Below are 23,267 nucleotides of genomic sequence, written 5' to 3'. Positions count from 1 at the left end.
ATAATGTTGGCATCTCTTTCTCTGCTGTTGCAGTCGGCTATTGTTTCAAATTGATAAATCACTACTATTAAAAAACACTTGACAATAAGGTGGATGAGGAAATGTGTTTGACTTGGGGTTTCAGTAATGTTCCGCAAATCGGTTGGAAATTGCGTACGACGAACTATCACCACCGTCATCACTACACGTGGAGAAAAAAACAACACGTTTTCTTTTTTACGGAAAAGGGAAAGTAGTCAAAACGTTATTCATCTATTCTGAGGGCTGTGTAACATACATGATTTAACAGGTTGATGAAATGGGTTGATTCGAAGGTCAGGGGCTTAGTGTGACAAGTTACAGACACACTACAACCATCTTTAGTGTAAGCACAGTGAAGAGAGAGTCTGTTCTCAGGCAAAAGGCCAACTGATTTCAGAATAGTCATTTAGCTGTGTGTCTACGTGTGTGTGTGTCGCGCCTGTGCTCTAAGCCTGGCGTTCTTCACTGTGCACCTACCCCACAGTGAAGAACTGCCTCATCTCTTGCCGTCGCGAGCGCATCATCTGCTTGTACTCGCCGATGCGCAGCTTCTTCCCGTCGATGATGCAGGTCCTCTTGGGCCGGGGCTTGTACTTGTAGTTGGGGTACTTCTCCAGGTGGATCTTACTGAGACGGGCCTGCTCCTCATAGAACGGCTGCTTCTCCTGGTTGGTCATAGACTTCCAGCGAGAGCCTGTAACACAGCAGACACACAGATATCAGTAAAACATACACTTTGAATGTACATTTTCACTACAGAGGTGTAAAAAGGACTTTGGAATAATTAGTTAACAATAGATATATCAATGCAAATAGGAGATTCCATTGTGGATACAGTATATTATTTGGTGGTCTCTGTAGTAACCATGTAAACCCATAAAGCCAGTGGCTGGCCAGTGGCTGGGCTGTGGGCCTGTAAATAGTCTCTAGCTGATCTCTAGTGTGTCCTGCTCCTGCCTGGGTGAAGCCACTTTTAAAAGCTGTGATCTATGGACTCTCAGTGCAGTGGGGACGAGACCCATTTAACCACTGTCATTTTTCATGACAAACACTGACGGCAGTGACATGGTGGTAAATCCATCTGTAAGCCAGGGCTGATTGAGCCACTGTGGCGAATCAGACAACATGCCACCCTCCGCCTCACCCCCTATTCCCACTGGTACCGGGCTACAAATGTTTATGTCCACATAGACAGGTATTAACCACAGTGGGCTTCAGCTGGCAGCTGAGCATAAAAGTCATTAAGAGATTAAAACTGTTACAAAGGTTTTAAGTTATACCCTGTCTGCATCAAATGTGCAGTTAGAAAAAATTGACTTTTTTATACGGAGAACAAATATTTTCGACATATTAATGAACGACTGTAGATTTCAGCTCTGGACCGCCAGACCGCTGGGTCTCACATCACCAACAGTAACGTATTTGATTCTGTCCGTCAGGCAATTTGCCTCCACAGTGTTCCACTGTTTCATGAATGGCGTTCTGTTTCTTCTTGTTGTTAACATAGTGGTTTAAACACTACACGTTTATCACTATTGCCAACAGCTAAACAGCCTAGTGTTTATATCCAGCTGAGGGGAGATTTGTGGGAGAGAGAGGGGGGGGGGGGGGACTATTGAGGAGGAGTACACTACACCAGGCTTTCAAAAGGGAAGCCGCTTTCGGGCACTTGCTATTGTTTCACTTCATTGTGCTTAATAGGGAACATTTCATTTTAACGAAAGCCTACAAGATCATTTCATAGTAAACTGATAGTATCAACTGTATAAGGACTGTTTTTTCAGCATCTGTGGGAGAGACAAAATTCTCATTGACAACCCTAAGAACGCTAGTTTCAACAAACCTATAAAAATATATATTTTCATGCCAGTTTCCTGACTTTCTGAGCAAATCCGATCCTGTTCCTTCCAACTTGGTCAGAATTTTTTTAAACATAATCTAACACAGGAAGTCTAACAGACTGTAACAGACTCTGTAATGCTGGATGAAGGATAGAGGTATGGCTGGAAGAGAGAGAGAGAAAGAAGAAAGGCGTACCCAGGATCTTGCTGATGTTGGAGTTGTGCATGTCTGGGAAGGCTTGGAGGATCTTGCGGCGCTCATCTTTGGCCCACACCATGAAGGCGTTCATGGGTCTCTTGATGTGGGGCTCGTTGCTGTTCCTCCCCCGGGCTTCTCTGTAGACCCGTGCCTCGGCTGTGCTGGCACCTCCTGTAGGCCAACAATAATACTGTTGTGGTTTATCTGCTCCGGTACCAGAGCCATTCAGAGCTTTCCACCCTGGAAACACCAGAGTAGGAACAAGAAGGAGAAGAGAGAGCGAGGCGAGCAATTAATCAACTGCCACGAGCCACGTTCAACCCCCATACCCAATGGGCTGTCATCACTAGTACTGAGACTGAGACTGGGACTGAGACTGGGGCTGAGACTGGGACTGACACTGGAATCAAACTAGACCAGGGGTAGGGTTGGTGCTGGACTGAGACCAGAACAGGGGTAGGGTTGGTGCTGGGGCTGAGACTGAGACCAGACCAGGGGTAGGATTGGTGCTGGAGATGGACTGAGACCAGACCAGGGGTAGGGTTGGTGCTGGACTGAGACCAGACTAGGGGTAGGGTTGGGTTGGGGCTGGACTGAGACCAGACCAGGGGTAGGATTGGTGCTGGAGATGGACTGAGACCAGACCAGGGGTAGGGTTGGTGCTGGGAATGGACTGAGACCAGAACATGGGTAGGGTTGGTGCTGGGGCTGGACTGAGACCAGACCAGGGGTAGGATTGGTGCTGGAGATGGACTGAGACCAGACCAGGGGTAGGGTTGGTGCTGGGAATGGACTGAGACCAGAACAGGGGTAGGGTTGGCGCTGGACTGAGACCAGACCAGAGGTAGGGTTGGTGCTGGACTGAGACCAGACCAGAGGTAGGGTTGGTGCTGGACTGAGACCAGACCAGAGGTAGGGTTGGTGCTGGACTGAGACCAGACCAGGGGTAGGGTTGGTGCTGGGGATGGAATGACACCAGACCAGGGGTAGGGTTGGTGCTGGGGCTGGACTGAGACCAGAACAGGGGTAGGATTGGTGCTGGACTGAGACCAGACCAGGGGTAGGGTTGGTGCTGGGGCTGGACTGAGACCAGACCAGGGGTAGGATTGGTGCTGGACTGAGACTAGACCAGGGGTAGGGTTGGTGCTGGGGCTGGACTGAGACCAGACCAGGGGTAGGGTTGGTGCTGGGGCTGGACTGAGACCAGAACAGGGGTAGGGTTGGTGCTGGGGCTGGACTGAGACCAGAACAGGGGTAGGGTTGGTGCTGGGTTGGACTGAGACCAGAACAGGGGTAGGGTTGGCGCTGGACTGAGACCAGACCAGAGGTAGGGTTGGTGCTGGACTGAGACCAGACCAGAGGTAGGGTTGGTGCTGGACTGAGACCAGACCAGGGGTAGGGTTGGTGCTGGGTATGGACTGAGACCAGACCAGGGGTAGGGTTGGTGCTGGGGCTGGACTGAGACCAGAACAGGGGTAGGGTTGGTGCTGGGTTGGACTGAGACCAGAACAGGGGTAGGGTTGGCGCTGGACTGAGACCAGACCAGAGGTAGGGTTGGTGCTGGACTGAGACCAGACCAGAGGTAGGGTTGGTGCTGGACTGAGACCAGACCAGAGGTAGGGTTGGTGCTGGACTGAGACCAGACCAGGGGTAGGGTTGGTGCTGGGGCTGGACTGAGACCAGACCAGGGGTAGGGTTGGTGCTGGGGCTGGACTGAGACCAGAACAGGGGTAGGCTTGGTGCTGGACTGAGACCAGACCAGGGGTAGGGTTGGTGCTGGGGCTGGACTGAGACCAGACCAGGGGTAGGATTGGTGCTGGACTGAGACCAGACCAGGGGAAGGGTTGGTGCTGGGGATGGAATGACACCAGACCAGGGGTAGGGTTGGTGCTGGGGATGGACTGAGACCAGAACAGGGGTAGGATTGGTACTGGACTGAGACCAGACCAGGGGTAGGGTTGGTGCTGGGGCTGGACTGAGACCAGACCAGGGGTAGAATTGGTGCTGGACTGAGACCAGGCCAGGGGTAGGGTTGGTGCTGGGGCTGGACTGAGACCAGACCAGGGGTAGGGTTGGTGCTGGGGCTGGACTGAGACCAGAACAGGGGTAGGGTTGGTGCTGGGGCTGGACTGAGACCAGAACAGGGGTAGGGTTGGCGCTGGACTGAGACCAGACCAGAGGTAGGGTTGGTGCTGGACTGAGACCAGAACAGGGGTAGGGTTGGTGCTGGACTGAGACCAGACCAGAGGTAGGGTTGGTGCTGGACTGAGACCAGACCAGGGGTAGGGTTGGTGCTGGGGCTGGACTGAGACCAGAACAGGGGTAGGGTTGGTGCTGGGTTGGACTGAGACCAGAACAGGGGTAGGGTTGGCGCTGGACTGAGACCAGACCAGAGGTAGGGTTGGTGCTGGACTGAGACCAGACCAGAGGTAGGGTTGGTGCTGGACTGAGACCAGACCAGGGGTAGGGTTGGTGCTGGACTGAGACCAGAACAGGGGTAGGGTTGGTGCTGGGTTGGACTGAGACCAGAACAGGGGTAGGGTTGGTGCTGGACTGAGACCAGACCAGAGGTAGGGTTGGTGCTGGACTGAGACCAGACCAGAGGTAGGGTCGGTGCTGGACTGAGACCAGACCAGGGGTAGGGTTGGTGCTGGGTATGGACTGAGACCAGACCAGGGGTAGGGTTGGTGCTGGGGCTGGACTGAGACCAGAACAGGGGTAGGGTTGGTGCTACACTACAAGGTGAAGGAAATTGAGTTCTCAAGGTTCCTTTCCACTGGACCAGACTGGCTCTGACGACTGGATTTGACGAGCATGTTTTGAATGTAGAACAAGGGGACATTGTGAGAGCAGGGGAGCCACCCTACGGATCAACACATATATCGAAACCCAAAAGAAGAGAACCATGACTTAAATGCATGTTAAATATTTTGTCTGGGGCTCGACAAGCATTCACACTTCTATACTCAGCCCCATACGTTTCAAACTGAAGTTCCAGAAGTTTCTTTAAAACAAGCACGAATGCCAACTTAAATAACAAATATGGAGCGTGAGGCAGTCCTTCTAAGAAAAATACAATCAAGGAGGGAAGAGACTCTGCCAAGTGCTTAATATAATATAACATTCTTCTGCTTTAGCCCATTCTAACCTGCACATACTGAGTGTGAGATGAGAGCATACCGACACACACAGAACTCCTCAGTAAAGTGCTGTTTCTCAATCAGGCCATTCACAATCAGCATGTGAGAAGAGTTTCTTTCCCTCTCTCCGTATTAAACTGTACATCAGCCTGATAATGATTTCTGTTTGCATGCGCATTTGCTTCCTTTTATATGTAAGATGTGAAAGAATTAAATAAAAGCCGTATGAATATTTAAACAAACAAAAACATGTTGATAAACAAGGCTTGAAAAATAAGACAAAAAAAGCTTTCCATATGCTACCATCCATCTTTAATGATCCAAAATCTGGAAAGGAAAGCTTAGGATGACTCATGCATATTTCATCATCCACATGTGAAGTGTTCTCATTAGGATCTTCTCCTAGCCCTCCATCTTGGCACACGTTACCTGCACTTTGATTTCTAGTATTATTTCAGTTGATAAACAAAATCAAACTGTTAATGAGTAATGGAATGTAGCGCTACTCTGTGATTAATTCACTATCCACAGACTCCTTCACTGGCTCTATTCAGCACAGTACAGAGATAAGCCCTGAAGTAAGACATGGAGAGAACAGGACTGGCTCAACGTTAGATAGAGCTTTAACTATCTATAGGAGAGTGTTTAAGGAAACAGTAGGTGAGAGACAACATGCACGCACGCACACGCACACACACACATCCCGCTGGGCTTGGGGTGGACAGCCATGTCCAAACTGATAAGGGGATGGAGGTCCTGTGGTGGTAGGCCTGATCTCTAGGAGCGAGGCCTGGGACTCAGGGGGGACTCCGACTGAGGTCCGGCCGTCCAGCAGGAGGCCCTATTCTCCCAGGCCCCCGCTGGGCTGTGCCTCCATATAGGGCCTCCAAATCCATTTACACCAGCTCATGTTTAACAGTCATACCGACACATTTATGATCCAGAAAGGCTTCCCTTTATCTGGGAGGCCAGAGCAATTTGCCTCTTCACACCGTCACGGTACATCAGCCAGAGCCCTGGGGACTCAGCTCTTGTCATTTAGCCTCCGCCAGGGAACAGTCTCAGAGCCACAGTCATATCAGGCATCTGACGGTCAGACGGCTGTCATCTGCCTGCTCTGCACTGTGCATGGATGGATATAGCTACCTCTCTGGCTCAGACTGGCCTGCACCATACTGTTCATATGATCATCCTCCTTCAGAGCCCTGGGGAGAGACCCCGGTCAACAAGCTCTTCTAGAGCCCAGCCTTTCTTCTCCAACTTGATGTAAAAAGCCTGTTTCTCAACAGACATACACACAAGACAGAAAATCCTCTCACACCTTCTCTTCTATCTCTCCTGAAAGGAATACTTCAGGATTTTAGCAATGCCCGTTATCTACTTCCCCAGAGTCAACTTGTGGATGCCCTTTTTATGTCTCTGGGTACAGTTTGAAGTTGCTAACTAGCGCTAGCGCAATTGCTAGCGTAATGACTGAATGTCTATGGGTATCTGCTAGCTAACGCTAGTTAGCATTGGCTCGCTAAACTACCTCTAACTTCCTTCATACTGGACACAGAGACATACAAATGGTATCCACTAGTCCATCTGACTCTGGGGGAGTAGATAAAAGGCCTCATTGTCAAAATCCCGAAGTATCCCCTTTAACACACACATACCTGTACACGTGCCTGGTTGAGAAAAACCTATATGTCTTTACCTCCCTGCTTTACGCCGTCAGGATTCAGGAATAATACACTACCTCTGCTGGCACCGTCCCCACAGTACATTCATTTCATTTAGCACGCACTCACTGTACAGGATGAATTGATTTCACTTTGTTTGGTTTTGACAGCCATGTTTATTGTGCAATGAAATGTGGTGTGGCGTGGGGCTGACAGTATCCATCAACGTAGGCCAATCTGCTGACTGCCGGGCCAGATGAAGGTATTCATTAGGGCAGGAGCGCAGCGCTCACTCAGACACGACAGCCAGTGTCTGCGCCCCGGGATGGCTCGCTCTAATTTACGATGCCCCCCGTGCCATTACTCTGCCACTGACACTGATTCAGCAATTTATATACTGGCATGCATGCATACGGGCAGAGGTGAGCCTCTTACGAGGAGGGGGACACAACACGGCCCGCCACCCTGACACCAGCGCCAGGAAACAAACCACTTCAATCAGTTCATTAGAGATGAGGCCCGTGAAGCCCTGGGTTCTGGTTCGCTAGGCGGAAGACGAGGAGGAGAACTTCTTCTCCAGTTCGTATCTGCACCAGCAAGCCATGAAAGGGAAATCTATGGCTCTTCTAAACAGCATTATAACATCCTGGTGGCTTTGTGGAACGGAGTGCTGACGAGCTAAGCAGACCCAGATTCAGAACCAGCTCAGGGCTGAGGGCTCTGTCTGTCAGTGTTGGGACTTGGAGCTGAGAGCAGAAATGAGCCTGACCCTGGGCTAGAAGGCGGGTGCTAAGAGCCGCATGATGCCACCACTCCATGGGGACAGAGGACCGCATCCGTCCCTGCCACAGTGCTTGTGTATGGTCACATGGGAGGTCCCTGCCGCCCTCTCAGCAGCAGCAGCCACTGAGGGAGCTGGCAGCAGCAGCAGGGCCTAAAGCTCACCAAGCATCACCCCACAACAGTAACATGCAATTTACAACAATGCTGTTTTCTCTCCAATAAAACACCCAACACTGTTCTGACATTTACAAACAAGCATTAATTGATTTTTGGGGGAGGAGCAGCACGTTCGGGAAGCAGTTAGTTAGGTGTGTGATTGTATAAATAAATACAGATGTTTAGCAGTGACAGGGCAACTCCCAGGGTTGGGGCTGGGGAGGGAGGGGGGGGGGGGGGGGGGGGAGGGCTGCTTAATCACATTTATTGTGATTCATGAGGCCTGCAGCTCAATGTGACGGAGCGATATGAGAATCTGCTTTTAATTTGTTTCTCCCACAGACACTGAAGATGAGCAGCATGAATTGCAGAGAGAGACAGAGAGGGAGAAGGAGAGAGAGAGAGGGAGAGAGAGCGAAAGAGGGGGTAGGGCGAGAGAGAGAGACAGTGAGAGAGAGTGAGAGAGAGAAGGAGAGGGGGATAGAGAGAGAGAGAAGGAGAGAGAGAGGGGGGCAGGGAGAGAGAGGGAGAGAAGGAGAGGGAGAGAAGGATGGAGGGATAGAGAGAGAGAGAGAGAGGGAGAGATAGAAGGAGAGGGAGATAGAGAGAGAGAGATAGAGAGAGAGAGAGGGGGGCAGGGAGAGAGAGAGATAGAGAGAAAGGGGGAGAGGGAGCGAGAGCGAGAGAGAGAGAGAGAGAGAGAGAGAGAGAGAGAGAGAGAGAGAGAGAGAAAAAAAAGAAGAAGAGGGAAACGAGAAAGAAGTCAGAGATGGAGGCAAAATGAAGAAGAGAGAGGGAAAGAAAGGAGAAAAAAATGAAGAGAGTGTTGTGAAGCCCAGCAGCCTATGACACCTGTGAGCTGCAGGTTCAGACTGGACCCTGTGCCGAGCAGAGCCAGAGGGCTATGCTGCCCCCCCCCCCCCCCCCCCCCCCCCCCCGCGTTGTTCTGAGGGCAACACCGACTGTCACCCCGGAATCTGCTCAGGAGGATCTGCCTCAGTGAGCAGGCAACAATCACTCCAACCTGCCAAGCCCTCCCTGCTCCCCGCCCAGTGGGATCAAATCAAACACCTCTCACTAAAGGTATTTACTGATGACAATAGGGCCTCTCCCTCATGAAACATGCAGTGTATGGACAGATATGAAACATGCAGTGTATGGACAGATATGAAACATGCAGTGTATGAACATATATGAAACATGCAGTGTATGAACAGATATGAAATATGCAGTGTATGGACAGATATGAAACATGCAGTGTATGGACAGATATGAAACATGCAGTGTATGAACATATATGAAACATGCAGTGTATGGACAGATATGACACATGCAGTGTATGGACAGATATGAAACATGCAGTGTCCGGACAGATATGAAACATGCAGTGTATGGACAGATATGAAACATGCAGTGTATGGACAGATATGAAACATGCAGTGTCCGGACAGATATGAAACATGCAGTGTATGGACAGATATGAAACATGCAGTGTATGGACAGATATGAAATATGCAGTGTATGGACAGATATGAAACATGCAGTGTATGGACAGATATGAAACATGCAGTGTATGGACAGATATGAAACATGCAGTGTATGGACAGATATGAAACATGCAGTGTATGGACAGATATGAAACATGCAGTTTATGGACAGATATGAAATATGCAGTGTATGGACAGATATGACACATGCAGTGCTCAGTGCCTCTATTCAAGCCGTGGTTCATAGTCCGCTAATTAAACAATAACATGCCAGTTGGATGCTTTGAATTCTTCCATTTCTATGTGTGTGTAAAGGAACTAACAGCTGACATGTTAGCACTTGCATGTCACAGTATAGCTCTTACTTTTGTCTCCTCCATCTCCTCTCGCATGCTATCAGCCTTAAAGTGGAGCAAGGTGCATTCCTGTTCACATCTCACTATTCCAGTATGAATCCATAAAACCTGGGCAACCTGGGCTGACATGCAAAACCAACTCCTCGTCCTAACAGACTATGGGAATGACACACACAGGCACACGCACACTAATCTCCAAGGATAGGCCTATATGAATAAAACAGAACTATTGGAAATCAAACGTGAACTGTATAAAGGGAATTGTCTGAATCAAGTAAATGTTTGCAAATGTAATGTTTTATCCCTTCATCAAAAACCATTTGAATTCATTGTTTTGGGAATCAACCAACTTCAAAAAGGGACACCCTAATTGATCTAATATATTACATTTGTAACTGATATGGTCTCATGTCTAAACCACCTAGTTTGAGCTCGAACAAATAGCCTCCTATTTATTTCTCCTTGGCTGATATTGTGCTGTGCGTTCAGATGAACTCTGTTTCCTGCCTCCCTGCATCTGTCAACGCCCCCTTTGTTCTCCCAGGACCCTCTCTGGCGGAGGCGCTTTAGACAAACACACAACCCGCGTGTCATACTACTTCTACAAAGCCATATGTGAATGAAAAAAGAGGCTGGGTTGAGGCCTTTTGTGGTATTTGTTAATGTTTGTCATCTGAGCTTAAAAAGACCTAATGACTTTGTGGTGAGCTGATGCATGTGGCTCGTGGCTTTCCAAAATGAACTAAATTCTATCTATTCCCATACCACGCCACTATTTTCCAATGGCCCTCATTAGAACTTTGGCAGCTGTTCATTTGGTTGCTGCATGCTTTGCAAATATTAGTTTAAGCAACCTAAAAGCTTTCTGTGAACTGCAGCGAGGCCTGCTGTTCAGTGGTCTTCTGAATAACACTGTTTCTCCTCTGCAGGGAGATTGTCCCCTGACCTGACAGACCTACAGTCACTAGGTAGCAGCTACAGCCTGGTCAGGTATATTCAGATACTAGCAGTAGTTTTCCTCATGTTGGGGAGCAGAAAGGTGTCTGCAGTACACTCTGTGCTGCTGTGGAATACCGTGTCGCAGGACAAAAAGTCCCTGCTTTAAAATAATGAACCATATTTACATGTGGTACCTGGCTCTCCCTCAAGAAATCACTTAAGGGTAAGCGGTTGAAAATGCTGTTGACAGCTATGATTATTTGAAAATGGCAAATAATTAAAGTAAATAATGATAATAATGTTATTATAATTGTTATATCCTATCCATTCTCATAGTAAACATGCATTTTCTTAGATTTGCTCAACATAATGCCTCCAAACAAGAACCTCAAAAGTTAACACAGATCTTGTTCTCCAAAGTAAACAGATTGCGGTTATAAAAAGAGGCTTTAATGTGGTGGGCATCATGTTAAAACCCTGTTCACATCATTCATCTGGTGGTGCTGTTGAAACAGACAGATATATTTGTGGAGATAGATGAAATGGTGACTGTGTTGGTGAGCTATGTGCATGTCTCTGGCTTCTAGCCACCACTCTCTCTCTCCCCCTGGGAAGAGGACCTCCGTGGGCCCTGCCTCTCCTCTCCTCTCCTGCCTGCCTCCTCCTAATCCACAGCCCGCTGGGAACTCACTTCCCAGAGGCGTCTGGCGCTGGCCTTTCCCTCGGCCCTGCAGAGGACATAAAAGGACACAACTGATCCCTGACGACAGGGGCTTGTGCGCGCCTTGCTCCTGTTCTTACTCCACAGTAGCCACAGAAGAAAGGTTCCCACTGGGGTAACTGGGAGAGGCTGGGGACCTAGAGAACATCTGCCCTGAGGGCCAGAGGGGTGGGACAGAGTCTGCTGCGGTGACAACGTGGGAACTATCCCTCTATGGCCACTAACTGCACCTCTAATCCTGAATTTATGGGTGTGATGTGAAAGCAGACATGACAAGTAATTTATGTTTCAGTTCTTTGACTTTGTCAACAAGCAGGTTTATGTGAGGTAGACCATACAATTTGTGAAACGTTGTGTGTTGTGATGATTTTGTTGGGAATGTTGGGAAATGGGGAAATTGGTGGGAAATGTTTTAAACGGGCTTTTAGAAGGGATCTTAAAGAGGCGAGTGCTCTTGTATTGTCCTGAGAAATATCTCTCCCTCCATCTTGAGAATGTTTCAGCTATTAAAGGTGAGCCTGATTCATTTTCCCTCTGCTCGGGGCTCTGAAGTGCCATGGAAACTGACACAAATATTTACGTCAGACAAACATTGGCGCATCGAGGCATTCCTCGCCACTGTTTACGCTCCAGGCCCACAAAGGGAGATGGCGCTTTGTCACACGGGTGCTACACGAATTTACACCTCTGTGCCCAGGACCTCAAACAAGTGCAGCGGCAGCCGGGGCCAGGCCTGGAGAAGGGCCAGCTTTGTCCTCAGGCACCCTGTCCTCCCCTCACTTACCTGTGAAAACCAGGGAGCAGTGGGCACCTTCAAACACCACTATCCCCCCAACCCAGCTCCCCCTGGTCTACTGCTCTGGCAGTCCTCACCTCTCTCTGGTACACTATAGGAACACACTGTGCACAGGGTGGAATGCAGGCAGCAGTCTGAAGAATTCACTGTTACATAAAACTGACTGGATGGCTTTTCAGCATGGGAAAAGGGAAAACTATAGGTGAGAAGTCTGTACTTACCATCCAGATCCTCTGGCCTGGTGAGGTCGATGACTCTGTGGCCAATTTTGCCATCCTCGCCCAGTTTGCTAAGATGGTGACCAAGGCTCTCAAAGTGTGCCCGCTCCTACAGTACACAGAAACAGAGAGGAAAGAGAGAGAGAGACAATGAGGAACCTGAACAAACTGCTGCATATACAGTACATCTCTTTCCATATCAAGAGAATAGCTGATCAGTAGAATAACTGAATGAGTCATTTCTGAAACACATTATCTCTTTGAAATAACTGCTAGCTCTATTGTAGAGGCGCTCCTTTGACATGATGGAAGTGGATTGAGCTTGCCTTTATCATCCCTGCCTGCATTCAGCAGATGCTATAATGTCTGACAGGAGGGAGGAAGGTAGAGACAGTAGGAGCCAGGGGTGCTGTAAATAGAGTTATAGAGGAACACTTTGGGGCCCTCTCTTTGCAGCGCTCAGGATTTCAGTCTGTAATCTTTGCTGTCTGTCTGTCTGTCTGTCTGTCTCTCTGTCTGTCTGTCTGTCTCTCTGTCTGTCTGTCTGTCTGTCTGTACGTCCCCCTGTCTGTCTGTACGTCCCCCTGTCTGTCTGTACGTCCCCCTGTCTGTCTGTCTGTCCCCCTGTCTGTCTGTCTGTCTGTCTGTCTCTCTGTCTGTCTCTCTGTCTGTCTGTCTGTCTGTCTGTCTGTCTCTCTGTCTGTCTCTCTGTCTGTCTGTCTGTCTGTACGTCCCCCTGTCTGTCTGGTGCTAGCGCCCAGAGCTCAGCAGCCATCACGTATTCAGGGCTCATGCTTTATAGAACACACCGCGTTCTCCCTTTTGTCATGTCGCTTTATGCTCAGATTAAACTTGGCATCATGTTGTACTTGACGCACAATGAAACCCGTTCATTCCGCTCGCCTGTGACAATATTAAATGTCATGTCCGTGTGCATTTACAGAATAAAATAACAGCTTTCGGGGCCCTCTGAATAGTTGCTGCACATTACACTTAATGTATTATGCAGGGGGAGAGTGCCGACTGCTGCTCGCTCCATTGTTAAATGACCTAGTTCAGCAGTGAATGCGCAGGGCATTAGCACAGGGCTGTCTTCCTCTCTAAAGACTCAAGTAGGAGATGGACACTTTGACTCGGCATGACACAAATAATCTCTCCCCCTCGGATTCGCCTGGAAGACACTAAAAGCAGGCATGTTGCCAGGGTTCAGCCGAGAGCATTTGTTTTACTCCCAGGGTGAGCATTATATCTCTGCCAAAGGTGCACTATGTGTACCCCTCCTCTTCCTGTGTCTTTTCTGAGGTTGCCTATCACACGCAGTTTGTACAGACACTCAGGTGGGCTCCCTATACAATGCTAACAGCTCCCCTGTCACACACACAGACACCGACACCAACACACACATTAATCTTTCACTGTTCTCTGGGCTTTCACTCTTTTGTTTGTGTTCTTGTTTTCCACCCACATGGGAGCTTGTATACCTCTCTCCTATCAGAGAAAATATAATGTACCATTACACTTCAGTCACTGGAGGTTAATACAGAACATCACCTGCAATACAATGCTGTTTGATTTAGTTTCATAGAACATCCTGATCAAAAGCATTACTTCCAGAAAAAAACAGACAGTTTTTCATTCATTTCTCAGAGAAAAAAATTATCCATTGTCAAATTACTGAATTTTTTTTTCTCTTTCAACTTCCCTTTCATTGGCCAATAATACCTGAAAAGGGTGACAAGAAGACAAATTGAGACATTTGAATTTCATCAAGTCTTCTCCATCATCCTGAGGCATTTCATTTATTCAAGAACTATTCCTCAAAAAGAGAGAGTATGTCTCTCTGTGTGTGTGTGTGTGTCTCTCTGTGTGTCTGTGTGTCTGTGTGTCTGTGTGTCTGTCTGTCTGTCTGTCTGTCTGTCTGTGTATGTGTGTGTGTGTGTGTGTGTGTGTGTGTGTGTCTGTGTGTGTGTGTGTCTCTGTGTGTATGTGTGTCTCTGTGTGTGTCTCTGTGTGTGAAAGACAGTGAGAGTGCTGCAATTTACCATCACGCTTCAAGGAGCCATCATTATGTATGGACATCTGAGTGATTCTGATCTACAATTAACCACCACCTGCTTATGGCCTGTGATTAGAGGCTGCCTATCTGCCTTGGCTTTGCTAACTTAAGTGTTTTCTAATTATGACATATGCGCTGGTCCCCGCTGGGCAGAAGGCGCTTTGTAAAGATAAGATAGAGCGCCATGCCTTCCCAGCGCCACGCTCCGTGTGAAGCGACACACACTGCTGTATTCATCACCCAGCCACATTATTGCACTTAATGAAAGAGGCTAGCGGCCCGATGACAAATTGATGGATGTGCGATTAGTCGGACGGGCAATGGTGGCCTGGGATGGGAAACTACATGGACAGTTCTCTCCTCTCTGCCTGGAGGGCCTGGGATGGGATGCTACATGGACAGTTCTCTCCTCTCTGCCGGGAGGGCCTGGGAGGACTCAGCATTCTGGGGGAACTGTGTAATAAATTAGCTGTCAACCCCCCCCCCCCCCCCCCCCCACCCCCCACTCCACTGGCCCCTCCTGATCAATCAAGGCCTTTTATAAACTCATGATCATTAAGCATCATGTTGGGCTGAGGGGATGAGTAACAGGAGCCATCCATCAAAGACTTTCATTAACAACTAGCTCAGCGTTAAACTTCTCCTTTCTCCATCACAAAGTCCCAGTGGTCACACAGAGGGAAGATCAGCTACCGCACCAGTCAGCTGGGGCCAGTGTTGAACAAGTCGGCTTATTGAATTAAAGCCTTATTACCTCCACATCATTAAATATCATATAACTTCTGTACATGCTGATGATACATGAACAATCATTGTTACATTGGCCTATAACAGGTTGATTTAGGATGTGTTGTCTAATGTGAGTTACTGTATTCTTATGTACTCTGCTGTACTCTACTGTACTCTACTGTAGCTGGACAGTACTGTATGTGTCACCATCGTCGTATGGAGTAGAAGGTGAGGACCAAAACGCAGCGTGGTTAGAATACATTCTTCTTTATTGAAGAAAGAACATGAAGTAAACTGAACCAAAACAATAAACGACTAACGACCGTGACGCTATAAGACTAATGTGCTAACATGCAACATTCATAGATATAGATAATCACCCACAAAGTACCCACAGAATATGGCTGCCTAAATGTGGTTCCCAATCAGAGACAACGATAGACAGCTGCCTCTAATTGAGAACCAGTCTAGGCAAACTATACAAACTACCTAGAAAGGAAACAGCCCCATAAACATACAAAACCCCTAGACAAGACAAAACACATACATCACCCATGTCACACCCTGACCTAACCAAAACAAAACAAAGAACACTAAGGTCAGGGTGTGACAGTATGTCAACTACAAGGTTGGAAAACATTGTACAAATATGACTTTCTCTTTCCCTGTGTTGGCAATGCTAATGAACATTAGACTAAATCTGTGCAATACTGTATGCTACAATGAATTTCCATGACATTTTATATAGTATGTTTTATATACTTATTGCTTACAACCTTTATCATTTATATCCGTGCATTAGAATTGCAATTATAATTATGGAGATAAATTATATGCGCAACATCATGCTTTTTGTTTCAAGGCTTGAAAATATTCAGTGAACTGTTGCTACTTTACTACTCCTGCATCAAGTGCTGTGATAAATTAATGGCATTTTTATTATTTTATGATGTCATGAAATTTTTACTGATCACTCTGGCACAGAAGAACATGCAGGGACGATGGCCCTCCATCCGTCCAGAGAGACGGTACAGTATGCTCACCACCGCCTGCCTGCTGCATGCCCACTATACAGGACATTTATAATGTACAGTAGTGAGGATGGCAAGAGCACTTCCCTTCAGCAAATGGAGAAAAAAATAGGAATACTGTGATGAGAGAGAGAGAGAGAGAGAGAGAGAGAGAGAGAAAAACAGAGAGAGGGAGAGAGAGAGAAAGAGAGAGAGAGAGAGAAAGAGAGAGAGAGAAACAGAGAGAAGAGAGAGTGAGAGAGAGAGAGAAACAGAGAGAGAGGGAGAGAGAGAGAGTGAGAGAGAGAAGAGTGGCGCAGGCACTAGAAAAGTCTGCAGCACCCGGCCTCCCCCTGCTAGAATCCGAAGTCAAATGTCTGCTGTTTGCTGATGATCTGGTGCTTCTGTCACCAACCAAGGAGGGCCTACAGCAGCACCTAGATCTTATGCACAGATTCTGTCAGACCTGGGCCCTGACAGTAAATCTCAGTAAGACCAAAATAATGGTGTTCCAAAAAAGGTCCAGTCACCAGGACCACAAATAAAAATTCCATCTAGACACTGTTGCCCTAGAGCACACAAAAAAACTATACATACCTTGGTCTAAACATCAGCGCCACAGGTAACTTCCACAAAGCTGTGAACGATCTGAGAGACAAGGCAAGAAGGGCATTCTATGCCATCAAAAGAAACATACATTTCAACATACCAATTAGGATTTGGCTAAAAATACTTGAATCAGTCATAGAGCCCATTGCCCTTTATGGTTGTGAGGTCTGGGGTCCGCTCACCAACCAAGACTTCACAAAATGGGACAAACACCAAATTGAGACTCTGCACGCAGAACTCTGCAAAAATATCCTCCGTGTACAACGTAGAACACCTGTCACACCCTGACCATAGTTTACTTTGTATATTTCTATGTTGTGGTTGGTCAGGGTGTGATCTGAGTGGGCATTCTATGTTACATGTCTAGTTTGTCTAGTTCTATGTTCGGCCTGATATGGTTCTCAATCAGAGGCAGGTGTTCGTCATTGTCTCTGATTGGGAACCATATTTAGGTAGCCTGGGTTTCACTGTGTGTTGGTGGGTGATTGTTCCTGTCTATGTGTTTTTCACCAGATAGGCTGTTTTAGGTTTTCGTTACGTTCATCACGTTCTTTATTTTGTAGTGTTTGCATTGATTCGTGTTTTACGTTTGTTCATTAAAACATGGATCGCAATCTACACGCTGCATTTTGGTCCGACTCTCCTTCACATACAGAAAACCATTACAGAATCACCCACCACAAAAGGACCAAGCAGCGTGTCAACAGGCAGGATCAGCGCGAGGAGATGCGCAATAAGGATTTCTGGACATGGGAGGAAATCCTCGACGGGAGAGGACCCTGGGCTAAACCAGGGGAGTGTAGCTGCACCAAGGTGCAGCAGGAGAAGGAACAGAGGCAGCAGCAGCAGGAGCAGCAGCAGCTGCAGTGGGAGAGGCTGCACCACCTGGAGAAATGGACATGGGAGGAAGAACTGGACGGTAAAGGACCCTGGGCTCAGCCTGGAGAATATTGCCGCCCCAAGGAAGAACTGGAGGCTGCGAAAGCTGAGAGGCGCAGATATGAGGAGGCAGCTCGACGTAGCGGATGGAAGCCTGAGAGGCAGCCCCAAAAATTTCTTGGGGGGGGGCTAACAGGGAGTATGGCTACGCCAGGTAGGAGACCTGGGCAGACTCCCTGTGCTTACCGGGGGGCTGGAGAGACCGGACAGGCACCGTGTTATGCAGTGGTGCGCACGGTGTCTCCAGTGCGGGTGCATAGCCCGGTGCGGTATATTCCAGCTCCGAGTGTCGGCCGGGCTAGATTGAGCGTCGAGCCTAATGCCATGAAGCCGGCTCTACGCAGCTGGTCCCCAGTGCGTCTCCTTGGGCCGGCTTACATGGCACCAGCCTTGCGCTCGGTGTCTCCGGTTCGCCTGCATAGCCCAGTGCGGGCTATTCCACCTCGCCGCACTGGCAGGGCGACCGTGAGCATTCAACCAGGTAAGGTTGGGCAGGCTCGGTGCTCAAGAGCTCCAGTGCGCCTGCACGGTCCGGTTTTTCCAGTACCACCTCCACACCCCAGCCCTCCGGTAGCAGCTCCCCGCACCAGGCTTCCTGTGCGTGTCCTCGGCCCAGTACCACCAGTGCCAGCACCACGCATCAGGCCTATAGTGCGCCTCGCCTGTCCAGCGCTGTCGGAGCCCTCCTCCTCTCCAGCGCTGTCGGAGTCTCCCGCCTGTTTAGCGCTGTTAGAGCCTTCCTTCTCTACAGCGCTGCCGGAGTCTCCCGCCTGTTCAGAACTGCCAGTTAGCATAGAGCTGCCAGTTAGCATAGAGCTGCCAGTTAGCATAGAGCTGCTAGTTAGCATAGAGCTGCCAGTTAGCATAGAGCTGCCAGTCTGCAAGGAGCTGCCAGTCTGCAAGGAGCTGCCAGTCTGCATAGAGCTGCCAGTCTGTAAGGAGCTGCCAGTCTGCAAGGAGCCGCCAGAGCTGCCTGTCTGCAGGATGCCGCCAAAGCTGCCAGTCTGCAAGGAGCCGCCAGAGCTGCCAGTCTGCAAGGAGCCGCCAGAGCTGCCAGTCTGCAAGGAGCCGCCAGAGCTGCCAGTTTGCATGGAGCAGCCAGGGCCGCCAGTCAGCATGGAGCAGCCAGGGCCGCCAGTCAGCATGGAGCAGCCAGGGCCGCCAGTCAGCATGGAGCAGCCAGGGCCGCCAGTCAGCATGGAGCAGCCAGGGCCGCCAGTCAGCATGGAGCAGCCAGTCAGCATGGAGCAGCCAGTCAGCATGGAGCAGCCAGAGCAGCCAGTCAGCATGGAGCAGCCAGTCAGCATGGAGCAGCCAGAGCTGCTAGTCAGCATGGAGCAGCCAGTCAGCATGGAGCAGCCAGAGCTGCCAGTCATCATGGAGCAGCCAGTCAGCATGGAGCAGCCAGATCTGCCAGTCGACCAGACTCTTCCAGATCTGCCAGTCGACCAGACTCTTCCAGATCTGCCAGTCGACCAGACTCTTCCAGATCTGCCAGTCGACCAGACTCTTCCAGATCTGCCAGTCGACCAGACTCTTCCAGATCTGCCAGTCGACCAGACTCTTCCAGATCTGCCAGTCGACCAGACTCTCCCAGATCTGCCAGTCGACCAGACTCTCCCAGATCTGCCAGTCGACCAGACTCTCCCAGATCTGCCAGTCGACCAGACTCTTCCAGATCTGCCAGTCGACCAGACTCTTCCAGATCTGCCAGTCGACCAGACTCTTCCAGATCTGCCAGTCGACCAGACTCTTCTAGATCTGCCAGTCGACCAGACTCTCCCAGATCTGCCAGTCGACCCAGTCGACCAGACTCTTCCAGATCTGCCAGTCGACCAGACTCTTCCAGATCTGCCAGTCGACCAGACTCTTCCAGATCTGCCAGTCGACCAGACTCTTCCAGATCTGCCAGTCGACCAGACTCTTCCAGATCTGCCAGTCGACCAGACTCTTCCAGATCTGCCAGTCGACCAGACTCTTCCAGATCTGCCAGTCGACCAGACTCTTCCGGATCCGCCAGTCGACCAGACTCTTCCGGATCCGCCAGTCGACCAGACTCTTCCGGATCCGCCAGTCGACCAGACTCTTCCGGATCCGCCAGTCGACCAGACTCTTCCGGATCCGCCAGTCGACCAGACTCTTCCGGATCCGCCAGTCGACCAGACTCTTCCGGATCCGCCAGTCGACCAGACTCTTCCGGATCCGCCAGTCGACCAGACTCTTCCGGATCCGCCAGTCGACCAGACTCTTCCGGATCCGCCAGTCAGCCAGGATCTTCCAGAACCGCCAGTCAGCCAGGATCTTCCAGAACCGCCAGCCAGCCAGGATCTGCCGGATCCAACCACCTGCCTGAGCTTCCTCTCAGTGCTGAGCTTCCTCTCAGTGCTGAGCTACCCATCAGTCCCGAGCTACCTCTGTCCCGAGCTGTCCTTCTGTTCCGAGCTTCCCCTCTGTCCCGAGCTGTCTCTTAGGAGGGTCACCTATCTAGGGACGCTAAGGAGGTGGACAAAGACTATTATGGAGTGGGGTCCACGTCCAGCGCCAGAGCCGCCTCCGCGGACAGATGCCCACCCAGACCCTCCCCTATAGGTTCAGGTTTTGCGGCCGGAGTCCGCACCTTGGGGGGGGGGGGGGTACTGTCACACCCTGACCATAGTTTACTTTGTATATTTCTATGTTGTGGTTGGTCAGGGTGTGATCTGAGTGGGCATTCTATGTTACATGTCTAGTTTGTCTAGTTCTATGTTCGGCCTGATATGGTTCTCAATCAGAGGCAGGTGTTCGTCATTGTCTCTGATTGGGAACCATATTTAGGTAGCCTGGGTTTCACTGTGTGTTGGTGGGTGATTGTTCCTGTCTATGTGTTTTTCACCAGATAGGCTGTTTTAGGTTTTCGTTACGTTCATCACGTTCTTTATTTTGTAGTGTTTGCATTGATTCGTGTTTTACGTTTGTTCATTAAAACATGGATCGCAATCTACACGCTGCATTTTGGTCCGACTCTCCTTCACATACAGAAAACCATTACAACCAAATAATGCATGCAGAGCAGAATTAGGCCGATACCCACTAATCATCAAAATCCAGAAAAGAGCCGTTAAATTCTACAACCACCTAAAAGGAAGCGATTCACAAACCTTCCTTAACAAAGCCATCACCTACAGAGAGATGAACCTGGAGAAGAGTCCCCTAAGCAAGCTGGTCCTGGGGCTCTGTTCACAAACACAAACATACCCTACAGAGCCCCAGGACAACAGCACAATTAGACCCAACCAAATCATGAGAAAACAAAAAGATAATTACTTAACACATTGGAAAGAATTAACAAAAAAACAGAGCAAACTAGAATGCTATTTGGCCCTACACAGAGAGTACACAGCGGCAGAATACCTGACCACTGTGACTGACCCAAAATTAAGGAAAGCTTTGACTATGTACAGACTCAGTGAGCATAGCCTTGCTATTGAGAAAGGCCGCCGCAGGCAGACATGGCTCTCAAGAGAAGACAGGCTATGTGCTCACTGCCCACAAAATGAGGTGGAAACTGAGCTGCACTTCCTAACCTCCTGCCCAATGTATGACCATATTAGAGAAACATATTTCCCTCAGATTACACAGATCCACAAAGAATTCGAAAACAAATCCAATTTTGAAAAACTCCCATATCTACTGGGTGAAATTCCACAGTGTGCCATCACAGCAGCAAGATTTGTGACCTGTTGCCACGAGAAAAGGGCAACCAGTGAAGAACAAACACCATTGTAAATACAACCCATATTGATGCTTATTTATTTTATCTTGTGTCCTTTAACCATTTGTACATTGTTAAAACACTGTATGTATATATAATATGACATTTGTAATGTCTTTACTGTTTTGAAACCTCTGTATGTGTAATGTTTACTGTTAATTTTTGTTGTTTTTCACTTTATATATTCACTTTGTAAGTTGTCTACCTCACTTGCTTTGGCAATGTTAACACATGTTTCCCATGCCAATAAAGCCCTTGAATTGAAATTGAATTGAATTGAGAGAAGCAGGGAGTGAAATGTAGAAAGATAAAAAACGTGATAGAATAAATACACAAGTGAAGGAGAGGTAGGGAATGAAGAAGAGAGAACATGAGAGAGGGGCAGAGAGAGAGAGAGAATACAAAATATATAATGGTACGAGTTGTTCCCCTCCCATTCTGAACACGGCTTCTGGCGAGCGAGAGGTCCTTCCCTCAAATGAGTTCAGCATGCAGCCTTCATCCCACATCTCAAATTATAGCGACGCGCTCCAAGCTCAAGTGGAAAAAAAGCCACCCACAATAATCTCCTCTGCCCTGCCCCGTGCTCTTTTTGTCTCAAATTTGGTTACAAACACATTTTGTTCGATAGCAAATGGCTGCCCGGTGAAGTCATTCCATAGCCATAGAGAACAGAGCAGGGCGAAGGATGGCAGAGTCAGTGGAACTTCTTAGCTTAGCATTGGAGAAGTGTGGAACCCGAGAAGGCCCATGTCAGCACTGTGAAGAGGGCTTTAATCTGCCTGGCCACAGAACATGTGCAGGAGGCCCGCTTCTCTGCCCACAGCCACAGGGCGTATCCTGGGCCTGGGCAGCCCTGGCAGAGGCAGCTAGAGGCAGTGGTAAAGAAAGCAGAAGAAGAGGCAGAGAGAGGCAGGAGGCCCTGTGCATTGTGCCTGTGTCTACCCTATATTTACGCATCATACTGCCGCTCCACTCCTGCCCCTCTCCTTTATAAATAGCCTGGCCACCACCATATGGCCTTGGATTGTCTGCTCCATACAACTGTAAGATAATAAGGATTGTTAGAGCCCTTTAAGGTCCGGTATTAAGGACAGCTGAAAACATTGTCTGGATTTAAGTGAAAAAAAGTAGAGAAGTCCTCCACTATTCTTCTGGTAAAGGGACTGCTTCTGTAAGATAATGAAAATGTTCACTTTAGTTGAAGCAGAGGATAATCAAGCAGGACAGGTGTGTAAACCTTGGAGTTTGATCATTTCCTTTTTTCAGTTGCCCAGGTGCACAGGGCTAAAACAGGGCTCCTCTCCCCTGTAACTATTCCCCAGGTCATTGCTGTAAATGAGTGTTCTCAGTCAACTTACCTGGTAAAATAACGGATAAATAAATAAATAAAATACCTTGATGAAAAAAGGCCATAATATTCTGTTGAATAACTGTTATTGTCATGTCTGTGAAAGCGGGCCTCGCAGCATGTCTATGGGGAGGTGAAGCACACAGCTCTCTGATCTGACCACAATAGCAGGCTTTGTGTATCAGCTGTCACTCATCACAAAGGTCACATATGGCCCAGAGGAGAGACCTTGAGGGCCTAAACCTCTGCAATTTGCTCACCGCCCTGACTAAGATGGAGACAAATTGCTCTTTGAACATGAAGTGGTGTTACATCCCGTTTTCTCATCCCAATCTGTTTTGTATTTCAGTTGTAACCAATTGCAATGTTATTTATAATGTTGCAGCTCTCCAGTAGTTGGTAGTTTTGAACCATTTACGTCTTAAGCCCATCCAGTGGTGTGGTAAGCCAAGGGTTTCTTTCATGCAGCCTCTCTTTTCCCTGCTCCCTGGGCCTCAGCCC

General features: G+C 48.8%; 1 protein-coding gene across 14 annotated transcripts in view; it reads right to left on the bottom strand.

The window, feature by feature from the left end:
- The window catches only part of LOC110506675 (transcription factor SOX-6), a 201,810-nt gene that overhangs the window by 6,560 nt on the left and 171,983 nt on the right, over positions 1-23,267 (bottom strand). For 10 of the 14 annotated variants that reach the window (XM_036964052.1, XM_036964055.1, XM_036964054.1 and 7 more), the window contains 3 exons: positions 12,325-12,430; positions 2,059-2,301; positions 499-715 (listed from right to left, as the gene is read on the bottom strand). In XM_036964052.1, the coding sequence (XP_036819947.1) occupies positions 499-715; positions 2,059-2,301; positions 12,325-12,430 (566 nt within the window). The remainder of the gene's footprint in view (positions 1-498; positions 716-2,058; positions 2,302-12,324; positions 12,431-23,267) is intronic. The other 4 variants (XM_036964059.1, XM_036964060.1, XM_036964061.1 and 1 more) reach the window with 2 other exon arrangements.

This window comes from Oncorhynchus mykiss, chromosome 26, assembly GCF_013265735.2.
Source record: "Oncorhynchus mykiss isolate Arlee chromosome 26, USDA_OmykA_1.1, whole genome shotgun sequence".
Classification (NCBI taxonomy): Eukaryota; Metazoa; Chordata; class Actinopteri; order Salmoniformes; family Salmonidae; genus Oncorhynchus; species Oncorhynchus mykiss.
Note: the sequence above shows the minus strand (reverse complement) of the source record. Positions and strands in the feature narration are given on the sequence as shown.